Source organism: Pelodiscus sinensis, chromosome 4, assembly GCF_049634645.1.
Source record: "Pelodiscus sinensis isolate JC-2024 chromosome 4, ASM4963464v1, whole genome shotgun sequence".
In the NCBI taxonomy this organism is placed as follows: domain Eukaryota; kingdom Metazoa; phylum Chordata; order Testudines; family Trionychidae; genus Pelodiscus; species Pelodiscus sinensis.
In genome coordinates, this window is record NC_134714.1 from 118,946,856 (window position 1) to 118,969,820 (window position 22,965).

A 22,965-nucleotide genomic window follows, 5' to 3' on the forward strand; every position below is an offset into this window, starting at 1 on the left:
TACTTAACACCTGCAATTGTTTAAAAGTTTCAAATGAAAAATGGACATTTATTATGTAACTGGCACTCAAATTTAACCTTAATTTTATTATCTTCCTTTTGTGTATGCTATTAAGTCTAAAGGAAAAATCCAGTTTGAATTAATCCACAGTTGTAAGTGATATCTTATTTTAAGGTATTATTTTTTTTTCCAGGTAGGAAAAGGAAAAGTAATGCGACTTCTTAGTTCACCCTCCCCCCCCCCCATCCACCTTTCCCCACTGCATAGCCCCAGAACCATTAACACTCCCTTTTAGCCCCAAGTTGAAATGGTTATTGATTTTTGGGTTTTGTTTACTGGTTACTGATTTTTGTTTGATATTTATGTTTGCTGAAAAGTACTGTTAGCTCAGTGCTACTGCACTACTGCCTGACACATTTGCTGTAGTATACTATTGAACCTCTGCCCCTCCCTTGATTCCGGGAAGCAGCTGACATGTCCAGTAACAGCTCCTGGGAGGCTGAGGAGGCAGTGCCATGTGCTGCTGCCACCCACAGGCACCACCCATCTGGTTCCCATTGGCCACATTACCCTGTTTCTAGCTATTGGAAGCTGCCAGGGAAGGTACCTGGAGGGCAGGAGCAGCTAACAGAGACCCCTGTATCCCACCCTGTGCCCAGGTGCCGCAGGGACAGGTCAGTCACTTCTAGGAGCAATGTGAGGCATGGCTGGGATAGGCAGGGCTGCTATGCTACTGGTTTGGTAATCCCATTGGCAGAATTAAATACCCAGACTGTAGTTTGCCCACTCCTGTTTTAGGAGAACTACAGTTCAACCTGTTTTATTAAAAAAAACCAGATATGCAAAAAAATGCAAATAGTGGATATGGGTTAGTCACCCAGCAATTTAAGCAGTTTCCTTCATTTGACATCTTGACAGAAACTAGGATTTCCCCTACAGTGATTGGGCTAGATCACTGAATGGAATCCCAGAAGAAATAATGCTGTCATAAGCTTACCAAGTGCTGGTCATTGAGGAGATGCACCACCCTGGATGTCCAGTCTCCCATGGGAACAAAGTCAGGAGAAGTTCTGTACAAACGCAGCAAGCACAAAGCAGCACTCTGCTTCACGCTATCCATGGTGTCTCTGCAAGGTAACACATGAGAGAGACTTGGAACTACACAATAGACCACGTGCTCATGCTTTTCACAGGTCACTAAACACTATTCTCCGTAAGGAAACCAGAATAGAACCCAGCACAAGAAAGTTTTTTTTAAAATTAAACAGTATTTGATTCCCCCAGTTAATTATTTAAATTACTTTCAACTACTTTACATTTGAAGTTAAATATTTTGATAAGCGGTTTGAAAAGTTGGCTAATTATGCTAATGGGCATAATTCCTTTTGTACCCCTTGCTTAACACTACTTAGCAACATAAAAACCAAGAGAGACTCTCAACACTCCCTTGTCTTCTAAAAGGGACAATACACAACTATTCTACAGATAGAAACACACTGGTGTTAGAGATGTGATAAGTCAGAGTAAAGCAAAAACAATGACTTGAAGTTAGAGAGGGGATCAACATGAAACCAAGATCTCAAAATAGATATTTGTAGTTGAAAAACGATTTACAAATATTCTACAATATTTATTTCCTAGAATTGAAATGTCAAAAGATGCTGTCTGTAGATCACCATCAAAGTTGGGGGCCACCTCAATTCATCGAATGAAGTGGATTTTACCCACAAAAGTTTATGATATTATACATGTGTGTTAGGGTACATCTACACTGCAACACTATTTCAAAATAACTAGCACTAATCCAAAATAACTTAGTCCACATCTACACAGCAGGAAGTTATTTCTAAATAGTGTCAAAATACTGTCAAGCTTGAGGACTTCTTCCTCAACTCCTATAACCCTCAATGTACAAGGAATAAGGGAAGTCGGAGGAAGAGTGCTCTATTTTGAAATAAGCGGTTTAAAAATAAGATACACAATTGACATAGCCCAATTTGCATAGCTTATTTCGAGTTAAGCTCTGCAATGTAGACACACCCTTCGTCTCTAAGGTGCCAAAGGACAGCTCCTGATTTTTAAAAATTACAGATTAAAATCTGAGTAACCTGAAACTCCACAACAACCACCACCCCCAATGGCTAAACTGCCTTTTGCTGGTCTCATGAACAATTCTGTTCAGATTGGTCTCAGCTCTGCAATGTTAAATCACCAGTGCACATGAGGAAAACCAAAGTAACGGACGTGCACTGGTGATTTAACATTGCAGAGCTGAGACCAATCTGAACAGAATTGTTCATGAGACCAGCAAAAGGAAGTTTAGCCCTTGGGGTTTCGTTGTTGTTGCGGAATTTCAGGTTACTCAGATTTTAGTCTGTAATTCTAATAAACCAGGCCCATGCCACAGCAACAGTATCACTGGCACATGGCACTAGGAGCAACTGAAAAATGCCAAAGTATCCATGACAGTGAGCAGGAAGAAGAAGAGATTCTTGTGGATCAGGATACATCATAGGGGACCGTTAGTTGCACACAATGAGAACAGGTAAAAATAATTAAAATCAACTGAGGAAGTTGCATACAAAAATCTTTGTAAGAATGAGTTTTAAAGTGGAAAAGTCAAACTCTTAAGTTCGGAATGGTTAGAATCATAATGTACAGGCAACTTTAATTGTATATGTGCAATTATAAATTTCTCAAGTTACAAGATCAAATGCAATTTTTTCCACAGACTCTTTGGTGTATTCATTGCACTGGATGTACACGTTGGACCTCCCTGGACCGGCACCCAACTGGTCCCGAATCAGAGATTTTGCCAGACTAGGGGTGGTCATTTCTGGACCCCTTGCCAACAGTCTCCTCCAGCCCTGGCCTGACCGCTGCCCTCTCAAGCTGGCTCCCCCCTCTTACTGGCTGGCCTGCCTTCTAGCTCTGCTGGCATGCACAGGGGTCCTGCAGCCCTGCCAGCTTGCTGGACTCCCAGGCATTAGCCCTCCACTGGGCCTCTCTGGTCTGGCAACACCCATGGTCTTGCAGGACCACAGATGTTGCTGGACCAGTGTGTCCTGGTTAAGAGAGTTTCAACCAGTACACAAATAAAATTAATTTTGCACAAAGAAGTGCATCTAGAGGGCTTCACATCACAATCCGATTATCTTTTGAATATGCAACAGTCAATCATTTTTCTATTACAATGATGAAAGGTCAATGAAACAGTCAAAAATCTAGTTTGTATTTGGGAAAAAAGATGTATGAGAAGGATCCATACAAAATACTTAATACTAAATCAACAAAGTGGAACAGAATTGAGTTACTACCTGGATGTTTTCATTTCTCTTGAGTCCTGAGAATTCTGACAGGCTTAGTCCTATGATCATAATTTCTTATTACACAGTTATTGTGGTGAATTCCTGTCAGATAATGGTTGCAAAGCTTTTGTTTCGACCATGAACTTGGCGGGCAAAACAGGGCAAAGAGATTAGTGGCAACTTAAAAGAAAACTGTCACTCAAATGACTTTCTGTACATATAAAACCTGGCATAGTCCTATGCTCACCTAGAAAGGAAACGTAGATTCTGGAGGAAGCTCAAATATATGGTGCAAAAAAAAGTTCACAATAATATTAAGCTTTTAGTAGAGTTCATTTCTAATAAGGAAATCTATAGCTGAAGTCTGGCGTTTTCATATGCTTTCACTGTGACTTTTAATATGATTTATCTGAATAGAAAAAAGGGAACAGCTTGTGTTTTCCCAAGCAAAATATGGGGATCACACTTCTGGGACAACAAATGTTAAGCTTTAATATTCATGTTCAGTCACTGAAGCAAGCAATTTGATTTTCATATGTATTGAGCACTTGGAACGGATGGCAATTGGCACATATAAAACATCAGGTCACTTAGTACCTAAATAGGGCCTTACACTCCTAACTTTATGTTGAGAGCCACTAGTACTACTTATTGTTACGTTATTGTTTCAGATACATACCCCGCTACAAGTATTTTTGGAATTTCTCCAGCAAATGCTTCTGCCATCTCACGGCTACCCACATTGGCTATACAATGCAAAGCTAGTCCCATGAAGGTAGGATTGCGGCTGGCCAGGTCATTCTTGATTGCATTGTTTATCAAACGAATCAGCTCGCTGTTGGAGTTCACTAGTACGGAGATGAAAAGATACCCCTGTGGGTCAGAAAAGGGACAAGAGAAGTATTATTTCTGATAAATCAAGCCAATTAAAACTAATTTTATGTCTTTTGCTAATATTGTAGAGTATTCTACGGTTTCATGCCATCCCCTCATGCAATACTTATCCTTACAGCTCTCCTAGGAGTTGTGTAAATAAGTCCATGAAATTTCAGTCCAATAACAGAATAAAAAGGTCTAAAACTGCATACAGCAATGTCTTAAAAAAAAAAAAATCACATGTACATGCCACCTAAATAATGTATTTACTCCTAAAAGGCCTGAGCGCTATTCTATTCTTTTCACACACCATCACATCACATACATCTAGTAAATGCATGTTCTCCCATTAGGGACATTAATCATAGAACAAAAGACCTGGAAGGGCTCTCAAGAGATCAAGTCCAGTCCTCTGCCGTCACAGCAAGATCACGCACTGTCTAGACCAGGGCTACTCAACTTTGGAAGCCCTGGGGGCTACAAGGATACTCTCAGCACATGCAGAGGGCCGCAACTTAATTGTGGTTGCATATACAGGCAGTCCCCGAGTTACGCGGATCCGACTTATGTCGGATCCGCAGTTACGAACGGGGTTTGCTCCGCGTCTCCCTGGTCTGCTGGACTCCAGCAGACCAGGGAGACGTGGAGCAAAGCCGCGGAGCACGTGGGCAGCGGGACAGCCCAGACGCGCCGCGGCTGTCCCGCTGCCAGCGTCCTCAGAGGCTTTGCTCTGTGTCTCCCTGGTCTGCTGGTCTCCAGCAGACCAGGGAGACACAGAGCAAAGCCACGGAGGACCCGGGCAGCGGGACCGCGGTGCGTCTCGGTCCGCCGCCCGCGTCTCCCTGGTCTGCTGGGGGGGGGGGGGGGGGGGGCGCAGCTAGTACCCTCCCCCCCAGCAGACCAGGCTTTTCTCCGGACGCCTGTGGTAGAGCAGCTGGGGCACTGCCAGTTGGTCCCACAGCGCCACTCTGGGCGCTACTGGACCAACCCGGCAGCACCCCAGCTGCTCTGCCCCAGGCGCCCCCAAGTCAGCCGCTGCTGAAACTGACCAGTGCTGACTACAGGAAGCCCGAGGCAGAGTTGCTCTGGCCCGGGCTTCCTGGAAGCAGCTGCTGATCAGTTTCAACAAGCTGAATCTGATCAGCGGCTGATTCCAGGAAGCCCGGGCCAGAGCAACTCTGCCTCGGGCTTCCTGTACTCAGCCGCTGGTCAGTTTCAGCAGCGGCTGAATCTGGACGCCAGTTCCGACTTACATACAGATTCAACTTAAGAACAAACCTACAGTCCCTATCTTATACGTAACCCGGGGACTGCCTGTACACATGCAAATATGTATGCAAATAGCTTCTCTCACGCTGGTGGGCATGAATACAAAGACTAAGGCAAGACTACACAACACGCAGGCCCCATTTAAGTCAGTTCTGCTGATATTAATAAAATGCAATATTTATCCCATTTCCACAAATATGACAGCACTTTTAATGAGCAATGACAGTCCAGGAATTTAACTACTAAAACACGTATCAACAGAAGCCCATTATAATGACTTGCTGTTGTGGAGCATGTTTCCAGTGGAGGCCATGTTCAAAGGATTTCACCCGCAGGCTGCCTGTTGAGCCCTGGGTAAACCCAAAACGCACAATGGGCCACACACAAACAGGCTGCATGTTGAGTAGCCCTGGTCTAGACCATTCCTGATAGAGGTATCTATCTATCTAACCTGCTCTTAAATATCTGCAGACATGGAGATTCCATAACTTCCCTATGCAATTTATTCTAGTGTTTAACCCTGACAGGTTGTTTTTCCTAATGTCCAACCTAAACCTCCCTTGCTGCAGCTGAAGCCCATTCCTTCTTGTTCTATTGTCACAGGTCAAGGAGAACAATTTTTCCTCCCTCCTCCTTGTAACACTCTTTTAGGTACTTGAAAACCACTATCATGTCCCCTTTCCATCTTCTCTTTTCAAAACTAAAGGGCTACGTCTACACTGGCATGATTTTCCGGAAATGCTTTTAACAGAAAAGTTTTCCGTTAAAAGCATTTTCGGAAAAGTGCGTCTAGATTGGCAGGACGCTTTTCCGCAAAAGCACTTTTTGCAGAAAAGCGTCCGTGGCCAACCTAGATGCGCTTTTCCGCAAAAAAGCCCGATCGCCATTTTCGTGATTGGGGCTTTTTTGCGGAAAACAAATCTCTTGCGCAAAAGGGCCAGTGTAGACAGCAAAGTTTTTCGGAAAAAGACTTGTGCCTGAACGGGAGCAGCATAGTATTTCTGCAAAAGCACCGACAACCTTACATGAGATCGTCAGTGCTTTTGCAGAAATTCAAGCGGCCAGTGTAGACAGCTGGCAAGTTTTTCCAGAAAAGCGGCTGCTTTTCTGGAAAAAGTGTCCAGTCTAGACACAGCCAAGAAGAACAATTCTTTCAATCTTCCCTCATGGCTCATGTTCTCTAGAGCTTTAATCATTTTTGGTTGCTCTTCTCTGGACCTTCTCCACATCTTTCTTGAAATATGGTGCCCACAACAGGACACAATACTCCAAATTGAGACCTAATCAGTGTAGAGCAGGGCAGAAGAATCACTTCTAGTGTCTTGACAGAACACTCCTGTTAATGCATCCCAGAATCATCTGTGTGTTTTGCTAAATGAGTCAACGGTGTGACACTGTTGCATGTGGTCCACTATGACCCCAGATCACTTACTGCAGAACTCCTTCCTAGACAGTTGCTTCCTATTCTGTTTGTGTGAAACTGATTGTTCCTTCCTAAGTGGAGTACTTAGCATTTGTCTTTATTAAGCTTCATCCTATTTACCTCAGACAATTTCTCCAGATCATTTTGAATTATGACCCTATCCTCCAAAGCACGTGCAAACCCTCCCAGCTTAGTATCATCTGCCAACTTAGTAAGTGTACTCTCGGCCCAGGCCTCGCCGAACTGCAGCGAGCCCCACTCGCCAACCGTGCTGTCCAGAGATCTGCGCATGCACAGATGATTCTGTGCATGCGCAGATTGCCCAAACCTGGCTCTTCTGGGTTGCAATCTACTTGCCGTGGGTGAGAAGATTGTATTATTTGTCGAGCCCTGTCTATGCCAATATCTAAATCGATGAAGAGATTGAACAGAACTAAGAGTTTTAAAATGCAGTTAATTGACTAGTCTACGGAATTTCAATCAACTAGTCAATATGCACTTCTGCATTCCTCCTTTGAAATGTATAAAAGCCCCTCCTGGGAAGTCTGCTGACTCTGGGCTGCACGCAGTGTGCCTGCTTTGAAATGCACAGGACTCCCCCAGCTGATCCCGGGTTCTGGGGAAATGCTGCAGGGAGCCCGGGCTCAGCTGAGAGTCCTCAGCTGACCCCGGGCTTCATGGCAGCTGCCCCTTTAAAATGCCACTTCTGATCCCAGCTGACCCTGGGTTCCAGGGTAGTGCTGCCCTTTGGGCTGTGCGGCACTACCACTTAGAGGCAGCAAAGGGGGAGGAGGGGAGGATATCTACTAGCCTTTAACATCCCTAAACAGAACCGGTCCCAAAACAGACCTGAAGTACCCCACTTATTATGCCCTTCCAGCTTGATTGTGAACCGTTAACTGCTCTCTGAAAATGGTTATCCAGACAGTTATGCAACCACCTTATATATAAAAAAGCAGAGTATATCTTTTCAATTCTGACACTTAACTAAACTCATTCTTACTTCCGCCTCACCAGCCCCAAATGTTGGGTTTAATAGAGATCTCAAGTATCTGAATTTTTTTAAGCTTGGATTGTACCCTGCCAGTTATCCTTCACATAGGTTTTTTCCAGAGTGGGATTCCATAACATGTCTAAATGTTCTACTTAGCTTGTATAATGGAGTGTGAGCACCTTGGTACTGTTACATTAAAAATGTGACATGACTTCTGTTGCAGTTAGTGCAGCATTTATTTTAGAGGTTAAAAAGGCAACAAAATTCTTCAAGTTACTTAACCAAACAAGTAAAGGACTCATCTGTACACCTAAAAGCTACTCTGCAGCCCAGCTAAAACCATGCTAAGACTATGCAGAAAGAAAGCAATGGGGGGGGGGGGGAGAGAAAGACTATTCATTTAAGCTATACAGTGAGGTAACACAAGATAGTGTGACATTTCATAGATATTTCCTTCTTCAGAGTTGAAAGATTACTCACAATTTGTTTCTCTGTGTATCTGTTAGAACTCAGTAGATTTACAGCCTCCATGTGGCCAAAGTCAATGTCATGCCCCAGGAGGAAGATGAAGAGTAGCTTGCAGACATACTTTTTCTTACTGTAACCATCCAGAGCCTTGTCACCTAGCAAAGAATGAAGAAAAGCCATATTTGAAAACCAAGACTATTTAAAATGTAGCACAGGCCAACATTTGTATATATTGAAATGACCACAATGCAAGCAGTCCAGTATTGTACATCTTGTAAGTACTGCAGCATGTGCTAAATGTTGTTTCAAAACAGTTCTAGTTTTATCCTATCATGCTTCATTGTTAATGCTTAAGGCTCTTTTGATCTATTGATTGGAGAATCTATGCAAGTGTTTATTACATAATGTAAAAGTTATTAGGTAGCTTGACTAAATATTCTCACAGAACCTTCTGACTGTAAAAATCTATTAATACATGTAGATTTAAAACAACTGCAAGTGGCTTACAATACCCTTGAACTAAGCTGCAAAGAAAGCACAGTGATCAGATGTCTCTACAAAACCCTAACACCAGTAACTGAACAAACAAAATGTCAGTTTTGCCCCACAATCTATGGAAAGGGCAAAACCGCAATACTTCGGATTAAGGCGTTTAAGTATTCTACAAGAGTGTGTACACACACACACACACACACACACACACACACACACACACACAAAGCAGATGAATCTTTGACAAAAAATGTTGATGTTTTATTAAAATCTGAAACATTAAATTGACTATCATGTGTAGAGGCCAGAGGAAAAATTAAGTTCTCCTTAAACACCTGCTATCAGGCAGCTTTACAAGTCAAATTTCAAAATCATTTAAGTGATAATGTTAAGGTTTGTTTTTTAAACAAAGGGTGTGCTCTAAAACAGCTTATATACAGAACTCTAAAGTATGTATTTCTGAAAGCTCATCAGCATTATTTTCTAACATTATGTTCGTTAAAATCTTAATGCATCGTGAGTGGTATGAAGAAATGAAGGCATAAAACAAGCAGCAGGAGTCACCAAATTAAATTAATAGGCAATAGGTTTAAAACCAACATAAGAAATCACTTCTTCACATCTGGCAGTCAGTCAACCCATGCAACTCATTGCTAGGGGATGTTGTGAAGGCCAAAAGTATAAACTAGGTTCAAAAACAATTAGGTAAGTTCACATAAGACAGCCATCAATGGATCTATTAGCCAAGATGGTCAGGCACACAACTCTATGCTCTGTCTTTCCCAACTCCCTTCAACTGCCAGAAAAAAGGCACTGGACAACAGGGGATGATCCCTCAGTAAATTGCCCTGTCTATTCATTCCCTCTGAATCATGTGGCACCAGCTGCTGTTGGAAGAACTAAATGGATCTTTGGTCTATGCAGTATGGTCATTTTTACGTACTGAACAGCAAAGCCAAAGCCATCTGGCTGTAAGTGCAATGTTTCCGGCAGATGATCTGTTACACTGTAGGAATTATTTACTTGTAGAGCAACATGAACATCATGGCTTTTGGCCAACAACCTCTTCCTTTCTCCATTCAAGCCTACAAGGGAATATTTGATGATCAGAGAGACAGATTCCCAGGGTTTCTGTTAGTGTAACAAAAGCTGCTTCCCAGAAGCTTATATAAAACTCTTCAGCTATTTTTTGCCTTACTCAGAGTGAAACAGATAGATACATCTGTCAAATCAATGACCATTCTTTTTTGATGAGCAGCATTAATCAGCACAGGACTGTAGGAAATAAAGCCTTATATGAAAAGTTACATTTTTGTCAAATTTTCTCCTGTCAAGAATAAAGAGGCAAAACTCCAACTCACTGCTGAGAAGTGACCAGCTAAATCTACAGCTGCTTAACCAAACAGGCCAATGCTTTCAAACATGTGTGTCTAAAGTTAGGTTTACAAATCCATTTTATGTATTTGAAGAAGTTGCCCTGATTTTCAGAGGTTTCAAGCAGGGCTCCCTAAGGTGCATGCCTGCACGGGTGTGCACCAAAAATTTGAGACCTGTCCACCTCCTCAGCAGCTACTCCAGAGTGGGGCCATATGGCTGGTGGCTTAGCCCTAGCTTCAAGTTATTCCCCAGGACTGGGGTTGTGGGCCACATGGCGGCCTGCCTATTTCTCCATCTCCTCGGCCATTTCCAGCCCTGACTCCCTGAGGAGTGTGCTGCACTTCTGCCCTGGGGCAGCAAAAAGTGGCACTTTGAACTGCTGCCCAGTGACCTGGTAGCCAAGAGGAGACGGCAGCTGGAACTGCTGCGAGGCCTAAGCAGCAAGAAGCCACCAATCAACATGACCCATGCTGTTAAAAAAAAGCTGCATGAGGAGGATGCCGAGGCAGCCGCGAACAAGGGCAAGAAACACGGGCAGGCAGCAGCTGGGAAGTGGCAAGGGGCCGGCAGGCATGGACAGAAAAGCCAGGGCCCAGCAGCAACAGCAGCACCTGGCAGGGAGAAAAAAGAATGGGGTCCAGTGCAGCAACTTGTGCCAGAGACTGAGCCAGAAGGGACACAGGGCCTGCCACGGCCTATGGGGGACACTGAGCCTGGAGAGAGATCTCTGGGGAGCTAATGGGACATTCAGCTGCAGCGCAAATTGCCAATGAACCCCGGGGGGGGGGTCTGTTCTGCCACTGAGATGCTCCAGGCTTGGGGTACCCCTTCCTGTTCACCTATTGATCAAGAAAATATACTTTTTGTGTAGCCGTCTGCTTGCCAGTAATTGGGATATTTTGACATTTGGGAGACATGGGACTGGAACAGACATCCGTAACGACCTGCAGCCATTGAGCCTAAGTCCTTTGCAAGAATAAAATATGTAGCTATCTTGTGTGCCAGGGTGTACGCAGTGCTATGCTGTGGCCCTAAGGGCTGGGCTCTCAGAGTAAACCAGCATCCAACCCAGCTAGAGAGAATTTGGGAAATGGAATCCCAGATAAGGGTTCATCTCCACTCCCTCTCCCCAACTTGGATAAGAAGGGATCTAATATATTTAAAAACAGCTCAATTCAAAAGATGTAACACTGCTTGACTGAAAGGTAGTGTTTCTCTCTCTTTGATCTGAATTATATAGAAGTTGCATCTTCATCTAACTGTAGAGCTCTCACTTTATAGAGAAAGATGGACAATATTTAAACTTTTTTGGCAGATTACCTTTTAACTCTGTAGGACATTCTCTACCACTCCTTAACTTAGTGTATAGGGGTTCTACTGTTAGAGTATTTTTAGAAACATTCATCTGATATCTATGGAAGGGTTTAGAAGATCATGGATAGCTGTGACAATTAACACCTTTATCAGATGAAAGGGTGAATCTTTACAAAAGCAACTCTCTATCCTGAATGTTCACTAGCCATTAAGCAATTTACCAAACAACTTCAAACACTTTCCCTTCAACTTTTCAATCTTGACTCTTGTTACCATTGAATTCTGCCAGTAGATGCAGGTGACAGATTCAGGTGCTTGGAGCTAGGGATGTAATAGTGTAGCCTTTTAAATGGTTCACTCATCAGCTCTGGGAAGACTCAGTTCAACAGACTTTCAGCACCCAAATGCCCAGATAGAACAAGAAGGTTTATGTAAAGTTTGATATAGGCTGAACTCTTGATCCCCCTATTTTTATATTGTATCTGAGGAGTTTTTGGATCACCGTGGGGGGATGGTTGTATATTTGTTTTATATAACTATTATGTAAAATGCAAAGCACTAAAGGTAAATTTCTAGACCATATTGTAGATCTCCTGTGAACATTTTGATAGTGACAAGAATTGAAGTAAGCCCCCTACAGAGGCAAGGAAACTGAAACTTGCAATTTGTGCGACACGTTGGGGCTTGGATTAAAGTTCTTTTCTTTGTTTTATATTTCCTAAACTGTGAAATTTTCTAAGAGCTATATTCTTCAAATGAACTTTAATGAAAAACACCCATATTAAGGAAAATATGTAATGAACTCAGTAAGATAGGATGAAAATTGTTTCATACTGAATAGAAGCTAATAAAATGTATTAAAATGTCATTTTCACAGAAGTAAAAAGACTCATGTTTAAATAAGAACCTTTGTGGCACAAATCTGAACAAGTGCAAATTACCTCAACATTGGTACACAAGACCAAACTCACTCTGCTCAAGGATGGAAAGTGTTGTCAAGTACCCACAACTCTGATATCTGCTGATAATCAAGCCATTTATTTGGTGCCTAAACATTGAGGAACTTGATCATTCAAGTCTACAAAGATTTTCAAAAAATTTAAGAACTGCTATTACATAAATACAATTAGCAGCAGTTGACATAGCAAGCTCAGCGTCAGTACAAAGAGTCATAGGCAGAGTACCTGGCATACTGCAACCGGTAGGCATCATCTGCAATATTTGCCAATCATAAGCTTTCAAAAAATCTGGATGAGATACTGAAGAGTCAAAACTGTTTGCAGGGGTTATTTGCTTTCTCTTCCCCCCCCCCCCCCCCCCCCAGACTTGAGGATCCAAGTTTTCAAGTTTCTACACAAGCTTGAAAGCTAACTTTTTTAAATTATAAAAAAGATTTTCAATTTATCACTCGACAAACTATTGTTCAAAGAAAATACTAAATATCATACTATTTGTGAAAAAAACAGTAGTGGAAAGACACTGTTTTCTAACCTATATCAGACAAGAGTAGATATGACAACCTGGCAGCCAGCATAAAGAAAATCCCAATATATAGTCTAAAGATATCTTTATCTTAAGGCAAACTAGACTACCCTGACTTTTGGAGACCATGAGTGCCAGAACACTTAAATCAAGGATTTAAATTAGCTATGAACCATGCCTGTGCTTCTGGATACAGTACTCATGGGCAAATTATGCACTACTGCACCATGCAGAATTATGTTCTGTGCCAAGTTTAATTTTACCTTGTAGAATTGATGCTGCAGAGCTGTAGGCTGCCACAAGAGGCCACTGGACCCAGCAAAGCCTAGCTCTCCAGATCACAAATACTGGTCACTTTGAAGGGGAGCGGGGAGGAGGGAGAGATGGAGAGCTCCAGGAAGCTGCAGTTCTCAGCAAGTGCTGAAAAAAGGTGGCAGCATGCAGGAAACTCAATAAAGCCCAGGACATACCATCAAGCTGTTTCTATCTCTGGACGGGGAAAGAGGGGGCAGAGAAGATAGGTGGTGCAGGTGTCTGAGATCAGAGTCGTCCCCCCCCCCCAGATGTGCCCAATTCGCATGTGTGATACACCACACGGAGGCACCAAACACACACATAATAGAGAAAGGACACTGGATTGTCATAGTGGCTTCTTTAACTCTATTCCTGGGTGACTTTTTTGTTGTCTGCATTGTTGCAGACATATTTGCTGACATACATTGTAATAAATTACTAAAAATAACTGAAATCGGCATTATATAGAGTTATTTTGACAAAATATGCAGAATTTTAAATTGTGTGCAGAATTTAACTGATCAACTGACAAAGGGATGGCTAGACTTCACTAGTTTTTCGGAAAAGGCTACGCAAAATGCACTCCGCATTTTGCATAGCTTTTTCCGATTCTTTTGTTGGAAGAGGCCTTTCCAACATTTGGCCCGTCTAGATTGGGCCAAATGTCTGAAGAAAAAAAAACAAAAAACCCCACATCTTTTGGAACCCCCTTATTCCTCGCAAAAAAAGCAGAAGAACAAACGAGTTCACTGAACACGGAACAGTTCTTCCAGAACACCTCTGGTATCCCAGAAAAACTGTGTAGTCTAGCCATACCAGCATTTTACTATGCTGCTCTTGCTAGGGAAGCAGTATTGCAAGAGCAGTACAGCCAGACAGGATACTCTTTTGCTGATGGGGCAATCTATAAAGAAGGGAATGAAAAGAGCACAGAAAGTCTTTCCTCATCCTCCCCCCAGCAATGAATCATACCTACAACTCCGCTGATTCTGCAAAAAGATAGCACTCTCTCAGCAATATCATAGAGTAAAAATCCACTACACTCATGTTACTTAGTGAAACAGAAGCACAGGAGCATTCAGGGAAGGGCTAGCAAATAGAGGCAGCAAAAGTGAAGATAGGGAAGATGACAACAGAATGGAAAAGCGAGGAACAAGTGGGAAGAAAAGATGAGTGGAAAAAGCTGGAATAGGAGGGAGAACTGTGACAGAGGAATTTAAAACTGGAAGATGGACACAGTGGTAATAAGCACTAGGGATGTCAACGTGTAGTTAACTACATGATTAACAAATAAACCAAGGTTAATCTTCTCAACTCCACACATTCCCTACCTTGCTGCCTCTGCATCAGAGGCAGCAAGGAGGGGGAGCAGGAGTCAGTGCTAAGGTGGAGCTGGTTCGCTCCAACACCTGCTCCACAGTGCTGCCTGTTCCCCTCCTCACCCCACACTACTGCCTCTATGAGAGGCAGCAAGAGGAAGGCAGGGAAGACTGCTGTGAAGCAGCCCCTGTCTGTGAGGGGATGAGTTCCCCACAGAGAGGGGTTGCTGCCATCCCATGCTGTTGCCTCTGTATCAGATGCAGCTGCACAGGGTGGCAGGCAGCCCATCTGCATGGAGAGATGGTTTTTCCAACTGGCACCCCTCACAGATCAGCTCTGTCTGCCACCTCATTCTGCTGCCTCTGATAGAGGCAGCAACATGGGGTGACAGGAGATTCCCTAGAAGAGGAGTCAAGAGTACATTGACTGCTGGCCTCACCCCCATGGACTATCAAATAGTCATGCAACCTCAAAGATTTCAGGTAGTTACACAACTATTCAATTACTCAATATCTTACATCCCTCTACATTATCTCCTCACTAGTACATTAATATATAGCGTTTAGTTTAAAAAGTCTTTCAGCCCCTAGACATATGGGAACATCCAGGAGCAGATCAGAACCCTGAAATCCATTGAAAAGAGGAGCCTAAAGAAACACATCAAGGGAAGAGAAGATTTAGTAGCTTTCAACTTTAATCAGGTGTCAGCAGATCATGAGTTTCACTACTTAAAAACAAATGCTCCCAGCAAGGTTTCTCCAGGTTTCCTTCAGAAGACCTAGAAACATGATGGAATTCACTATGAATTAAAAGAAAAATACTTCTATTTGATAAAAGCCAATGTGGAAGGGCCGGGAAGGGAGGGGAAATTTAGATTACTTGAAGACAAAGACGCAAAACCAACTTTAATCTGTGGTTAGACCCGGATTAAGAAAATCTGATACCAAACATCTTAATCAGATATAGGCATCTCAAACTTGTGTGATTAGATACACTGTAGAAGTTGCCTGAGGCTTTATCTACACCGCTAATTTTTAAGTGCGGCCCTTGCAGTGTTTTAAGATGGAACTGGGGTCATAACACCATGCTCTTTACACTGGAGGTAAACCTCCTCCATGAAGGAAGTAGCTAACAGCACTGGAAGCCTGTTTATACTGGCACCTTACAGTGCTGTAATTTGCTACACTTAGGGGCTAGGTCTAGATTGCATCCCTTTTTCGTAAAAGGGATGCAAATTAGACGTATCGCAATTGCTAATGAAGAGGGGATTTAAATCTCCCCCGCTTCATTAGTATAAAAATGGCTGCCGCTTTTTTCCGGCTCGGAGCTTTGCCGGAGAAAAAGCGCCAGTCTAGACGTGGCTCTTTTGGAAAATAAAGCCTTTTCCGAAAAATCCTTTATCCCTCTTAAAGTAAGGGATCTTCCAGAAAAGGCTTTATTTTCCAAAAGATCCGCGTCTAAACTGGCACTTTTTTCCGGCAAAGCTCCGAGCCGGAAAAAAGCGGCAGCCATTTTTATGCTAATGAAGCGGGGGAGATTTAAATCCCCTCTTCATTAGCAATTGCGATATGTCTAATTTGCATCCCTTTTACGAAAAAGGGATGCAGTCTAGACACAGCCAGGGTGTGTATTTTTTCCAACTTCTGAATGAAAAAGTTTCTGCCTGGTGCACTGGAAGGCTGTGTCTACACTACAGGAATCTGCACAAGAAGCTTTTTGCGGAAGAGCCCTTCCGCAAAAACTTCTTGCGCAAAAGCGCATCCACACCTCAAAAGCATATTGCAAAAGCGATGTGCTTTTGCACAAAGAGAGAGAGCATCCACACTGCATGGATGCTCTTGTGCAAGAAAGCTCTGATGGCCATTCTGTTAACGGCAGCATACCTGTGCTTTTTCTGTGCAAGAAACCCCTGCAGAGCATCCACACATGTCTTTTTCCGCAAGAGCTGTAACGCAAAAAGGAGTTATTCCTTGTGGGGAGAGGAATAACCCTACCGGCAAAAGCCCTCAGTCCTGTTGATGTACTGTATTTTTGTTGGCGCAAAAAAGCACTTGTGGATGCTCCCCCGGTTTTTGCAGAAAAACTACTGTAGTATACACACAGCAGCAGTATAGACAAGCCCAAAGTTCACCTAAATTTCTGCAGTGTCTGAGATTCTCATAATTAAGGGCTGGTACTGTTCTTAAATAGCACTGACATTTCTTCATATGGCATAATAATTCATTAGGGTAATCCCTACTCTTAAAATTTTATGGGCTAAGAATGCATTGCCGTTCCACCAAGAAGCGGATGGGAACCCAGTGCCATTCAGAGCGTAGGTGCATTAAGGAATCATGGCTATGTAACTCATTAGGTAGGTTGGCCAAAGCTTTGTCAACGTGTAGTCACACAGGAGTGAGAGCTGGTGCCCGTGAGGTGCTCACTGAAAAGCCAGCTCCCCATGAACACTGGATCCGCCTGGCCCTCCCCACAGAAGGTGAGGGGGCGGGAGGTAGGCTAGAGCAAATATACTCCCCGCATTTATCAGCTCCACATACTTGCCTGCTTCCCCCTAAAGAGGCAGGACAGGGGTGACAACAGGGACAGCTTAAAGGTCAATTCCTCTCAGCACCAGCTCCATGGTGCTGCTTTCCCACTGCCTCACAGAGAAGAGGGGGTCTGTGAAGCAGCCTCCGTCTGTGGGGAGCCTGGGCCCGCCTCAGGTGTGGCTGCTTTGAGGGGGTGGAGGGGAAGGAGGGAGGAAGGGGTCCGAAGTCCCTGTGGACAGAAACTGCTCTATATCCCTCAGGGCAGCCTCTGTCCATGGAGAGGTCAGAACCGCCCTCCTCCACCAAGACAGGGACTGCTGCAACCCTGCACTGTTGGACTCTATATGAGGCAAATGATCCACAAGGGGTGCTGGTTTTTAAACTGACTCCCCTTGCAGACCAGCTCCGCCTGCCACCCTGCACTGCTGCCTCTACTACAGAAGCAGCAGCACAGGGTAGCATGATGCTCCCCAGTAATGGGGCTGGGAGCGCACTGGCTGCCAGCCCCATTCTCCAGAAGTATCAAATCATCATGTAATTGACAATATTTTGTGCAGTTACATGACTATTCAATTATCTGACATCCCTATTGTGTACTAACTGAATTTTTCCATTCAATGTTCTAGAATAGGCCTAAATAGAATGAATTACAGTAATCCACGTTTTTATTGACTTTCACATGTAGGGTAAATGTTGATTCCTTCTTGGGCATTTGAAATGCCTGCTTGTACATTTGACACTCTCTCCCCCACTTCCCCCCTACCCAAGTTCCTTCTAGGAAGCGTGCTTGCATGGGCACACAGACAGACCTAGTGCTGCCCACTTCCTAAGCAGAGCCTCATAGCTGTGTGCCTGCACCCCTGCTCTCAACATCCTACCAATGAAAGGTTAACTGGTGGTGGTGGGCTTAGCTGGGCAGCTCTCTACTGTCCCTGACTTGCCTGGGCTTGAGCTGTGGCCAGAGGAGCATGGTGGCTGCCCAACTGTTCCCAGGGCAGGGCCACATGGCAGGCGGTTGCCCCATGTGCCAGAGCTGGAGATACATATTTAAATGCTGAAGCAATTTTTAAATGCAAACATAACGTTACCTGTGTGTATGTGTCTCTATAGAGCTTTCATGATCTGGGAAGAAAGGGGAAGGAATGAAACAGTATTCTCTACAACTCAGACCAGTGTTTCTTAAATCATGTTCTGTGGCACACTGGTGTGCCATGAGGCAGTTGGAAGTGTGCCACAGAGAGCAACAGAGTTCAAAATGACTGCCCTTAAAGGGGCAGATGACTTTTTGGCTCAACTTGCCCCCAACCTTACCCTTCTCCCCCCCCCCCTTTTTTTGCGCACAACAAAAAAAAATCTTTGGTGTTCCTCATATAAAAATATTGTTTGGTGTTCCTCGGTCTTAAAAAGTTTAACACTGATTTAGACTGTTGGCTTCCACTGCTTAAGGAGTCAGGCCAATCTACCAACAAGGGCATGTAACAAGGAAAAGACTATCAGAAAGATTCCTTAAAATTTGTTTGGCTGTTAAGGATCTGGACTGTTGTCATCCTTTAATATTGGTTGTCAGTGCTTCACGAGACCTTTCCAATCAGAGAAAATGAACAATAGCGTCTGAAGAAAAAGATCCTGATCATCACAGCTTGCCCTCTAGGATGGATGAGGGGCTTTCTTGAAACTGTACTGCCAAATAGCAGTGAAGCATATTGGTCATCCCCATTGTCTGATGGAATTGGTATTTTGGTCTCCTGCCAAAAGCCACAAGCAAAAGCCAAAACCTCTTGTGATATAGGCTCATGGGTCAACATAGCCAAAGGCCTTGCAGTTTGCTGTTCTTTGAGTAGGGAAGGAAAGTGACCTCTAGAACCCTGCAAATCCATGGATGTTCGTTTTATACCCATGGGTATCCGCATTTGCAGATGCAGATACACGAGGTTCATTTTTACAATACAGATGCAGAAGAGGATACAAATTTTATATACATGCAGGACTCCAGTGATCTCTCTCCGGACACTTTTAACTTTTCAAAACAAGACCAGGAAAACAAAGCTTTTAAAGCGGTCCTGAAAGACAAGTTGCAGATGTTCCATCTACTATATTGGTGTTCAATGAAGTATTAGGGAGAAAAATTTCACATTGGGCACTCCCTTTTTTAGCTAGCTTGGCTTTTAAAAAGCAGCAGCAACTATCCACTTATCCTACTATACAGGTGGCAGCAGAGATGCCTAAAGTAAGGAAGTAGAGTAGTTTGTTTCAGTCTGTACTAAAATATAAATGCCAATACCAAAGATTAAACTAAACTGTGAATAGTTTAAATACCCATACTATAGTTTAAACAAGCTTTGATATTTTAAATATGTTGTGAGAACAGCCCTACTTTAAACACACGTCTAGGTACAAGAATAAACTCAATTTGTACAACTGAAGTCTCCATCTTATCACTATTCCAATTTTTTGCACAATTTACTCTAAAATTGCATACTCTCCCCTTGTTCGTGATGAATCTCATTGCACAATGTTCTAGTGACAAAGAAGTATATAGTTTCCTCTAACTCCCAACAGCAAGTTCATATTTTGTTGCTCACAGGAAAGAGAAAGCAACAGGAAATGTTTTTCTTCTGATCGGTTCTCCTCAATGAAAGATATATACATGAGTTTCTGTATACATTTATGCTTAAAATTCATCAGAAACAGGAAGGATCTAAAGAATTCTGGTCAGCAGTTTCGACTACAACAAACAGGACAAAAATAAATTTCTTTTTCCTTGGAAAGACTGCTGTTCTTGTCATCTGCAGGGAATTACTACCCATTTATAAGGCTAATTTCACTGTTGCACAATAAGGCAAATTATTCTAATTTCTTCTTGTTTTTTCCTCCACCACTTCAGAGATTTTACCAGCAGATTAAAGTTTTGCACATACCAACAGAAATTGTAATTGTGGATCATACTAGTCTCAAACATAGAACAACATAGGAACATAATTACAGTACTTCAAAAGCTAGAAACCTAAACAAGGAGACTGTACAAATGTCTGATGTGCAGAGTCTTGCAATTCAGACAGTTTATAAGTAAGCTATAACAAAAAAAGGGGGGGGGAATCTTGAATTGTCTGCAATTTCACAGCAGTTTTTAAATGTATGGTCTGTTGAACACTAAGAAAAAATAACTCTTAATTCTACATAAACTGTTTATACACAAATTAAATGTAAGTAACAGTTGACTAACCCCATCAGCTTATATGGGCATTAGTAAGGTTTAATTTTTTAGAACTAGTAACCAATTGAAATGTAAATATTTCAGGTTTTTGTTAGATGGATAATTTTTTACATTCAAGAGAGGGAAAATAAATTCAAACACACATGATAATGAAAAGAATAAGTTACTGCATGAAGGTGAGTAATGATGGTTCTTCAAGATGGGTCCTTGTGGGTGCTCCACTGAGGGTGTTGGGCTCATCCCAGTGCCACAGCTTGGAGATTTCCAATAACGGTATTCAGCCGGGTTGCGCATGCACGATCAACAGCTCGTGCCGTTCGTGCCCTTTAAAAGTTGCACGTACCCAGCTCCCCGCTCAGTTCCTCTCACCGTTCAATAACTGGAAAGAGAGAAAAAACAACTCCAGAACGGGGAGGAAGGGCAGGACGTGGAGCACCCATGGGGACCCATCTTGAAGAACTATAGTTACTGAACAAAGGTGAGTAACTTTGAGTGGTCATCGTAGGTGCTCCATTGATGGTGACTATGTAGCAATACCCCATGTTGCATTTTCGGAGTTAGGATCTGTTAATGACTGAAGGTACTGCTGAAGCCACCGTAGAATCCGCTGCCCACCGCTGAACTATTGCATAATGGTTCATAAATGCCAAATTAAGGACCACGAGGCCGCTCTGCAAATGTCCGGCAGTGAGACTCCGGGGACAAAGGCAGTGGATGTTGCTACTGCTCTGGTGGAATTTACTCTAGATAAAGCCTGACAGGGCTTGTTGCGGATCGAATAGCAGGTAGTGATGCAAGAAACTATGATCTTCGAAACAGGCAGGGAGGATAACGGGTTGTCCTTGGAGCGGTCCGCTAGGGATACTAGTAGGCAATCCGTTTTGCGCCAGGTCTGCGTTCTATCAATGTAAAAAGCTATAGCTCGACATACATCTAAGGTGTGGAGTAGCAATTCTCTGGCGGAGGCATGCAGTTTTGGATAGAAGACCTGCAGAATGATAGGTTCGTTAACATGAAATTGTGCAGAAACCTAGGGATGAAAGCAGGATGAGTGCACAACATAACTGAGTCTGTTGAAAACCGTCAAGGGTGGCGTTGCCATTAGTGCTGCCAGTTCACTGACCCTACGGGTGGACGTAATTGCTAACAAATACCACCTTCATGGTGAACATGGATAGTGATGTTGTGGCTAAAGGCTCAAAGGCAGGTACATCAAAGTGTATAGTACCAAGTCCATGCTCCAAGAGGGGGGTTCGGGTCTTCGGGGAGATTTGCTATTCCCTTAAGCAATCTCAGTCAGTGGATGGGCAAAGATCAAATGCCCATCTATGGGTCTGTGGAAGACGCTAATTGCAGATAAGTGCACTCTAAGGGTAGAGATAGAGAGACCTGTATGATCGAGAGATAGTACGTAATCAAGGATCTTATGTATCGGTGAAGAGTATGGATTGATGTTGCTGTCCTTACACCAAGCCATGACTCTATTCCATTTTTCCAGGGAAGTCTTCCTTGTAGATTCCCTTCTACTGTGCAAAAGAACCGCCTTCACCCCATCTGAGCAAAGACACTCCTCTATGTCAGACCAGCTAGGAGCCACGCTGGAGGGTCTCCGGTCTCCGATGCAACAGGAAGCTGTGGACCTGAGAAAGAAGGTCTGGGAGGTGGGCCAGAGGACGTGGTGGCTGTAGGGACATTCTGTGAAGGAACGGGTACCAAGCTTGTCTCGTCCATGCTGGTGCTAGAAGACTAACTCAAGCTGAATTGCCTCTGATTTTCTGTATCACCCTCAGTATAAGCATCGTCAGTGGAAACACATAAAGCAGAGGTCCATCCCAGCAGACTAGCAGTGCATCCCCAAGGGACCTTTTGCCTATACTCCCTCTCAGATAGTATAGGTGACATTTTCTGTTGTCATAGGTAGCGAAAAGGTCTCTGAGACGATACCCAAGCATGGAAGATGTGGTTCAGGACATCGGGATGGATTTTCCACTCGTGGTCATGAGCCAAATGTCTGCTGAGCGCGTCTGCCATGACATAGTTTGTGCCTGGTAAGTAAGATGCTATCAGGGTGATGTGGTTCCACACACACAAATTGCATAAGCCAATTGTTTGCATGCAGAGCAATCGGGAATGCACGCTTCCTTGATAGTTGATATAATACATAGTGGCTATGTTGTCAGTCAGAACCCAGACGGTCGTACTGGTAATGTGAGTCCAGAAATCTTTGCAAGCGAAGAAAACGGCTTTTAGTTCCAAGAGACTGATATGTAGAACAGCCTCCGCTGAAGACCATCTCCCCTGCATGGACATGCCGTTGATGTTGGATGGGGCACACACAAGGGAGGCGTCTGTAGTCAGTTGGCTTGATGGCTGCTGATGGAATGGAATCCCCGCTAGCAGATTTTGGGGGTTCAACCACCAACCCAGCGATTGGATTTATCACCTTGTGAGTGCTGTGTTTTGTTGGGGTATATACTGATACCAACCAATGCTGTAGGCATCGGAAATGGAGTCTCGCATAGTGAACCACAAAGGTGGTGGCAGCCATATGACCCATGAGGTCGAGGCACATGAGCACAGTCACTGTAGGGGCATGGATGAGGACT

General features: G+C 43.5%; 1 protein-coding gene across 11 annotated transcripts in view; it reads right to left on the bottom strand.

The window, feature by feature from the left end:
* AP2A2 (adaptor related protein complex 2 subunit alpha 2) overlaps window positions 1-22,965 on the bottom strand; it is a 106,911-nt gene that overhangs the window by 41,558 nt on the left and 42,388 nt on the right. For all 11 annotated transcript variants that reach the window (XM_075928225.1, XM_075928224.1, XM_075928223.1 and 8 more), the window contains 3 exons: window positions 8,351-8,493; window positions 3,988-4,181; window positions 998-1,127 (listed from right to left, as the gene is read on the bottom strand). In XM_075928225.1, coding sequence (XP_075784340.1) covers window positions 998-1,127; window positions 3,988-4,181; window positions 8,351-8,493 — 467 coding nt within the window. The remainder of the gene's footprint in view (window positions 1-997; window positions 1,128-3,987; window positions 4,182-8,350; window positions 8,494-22,965) is intronic.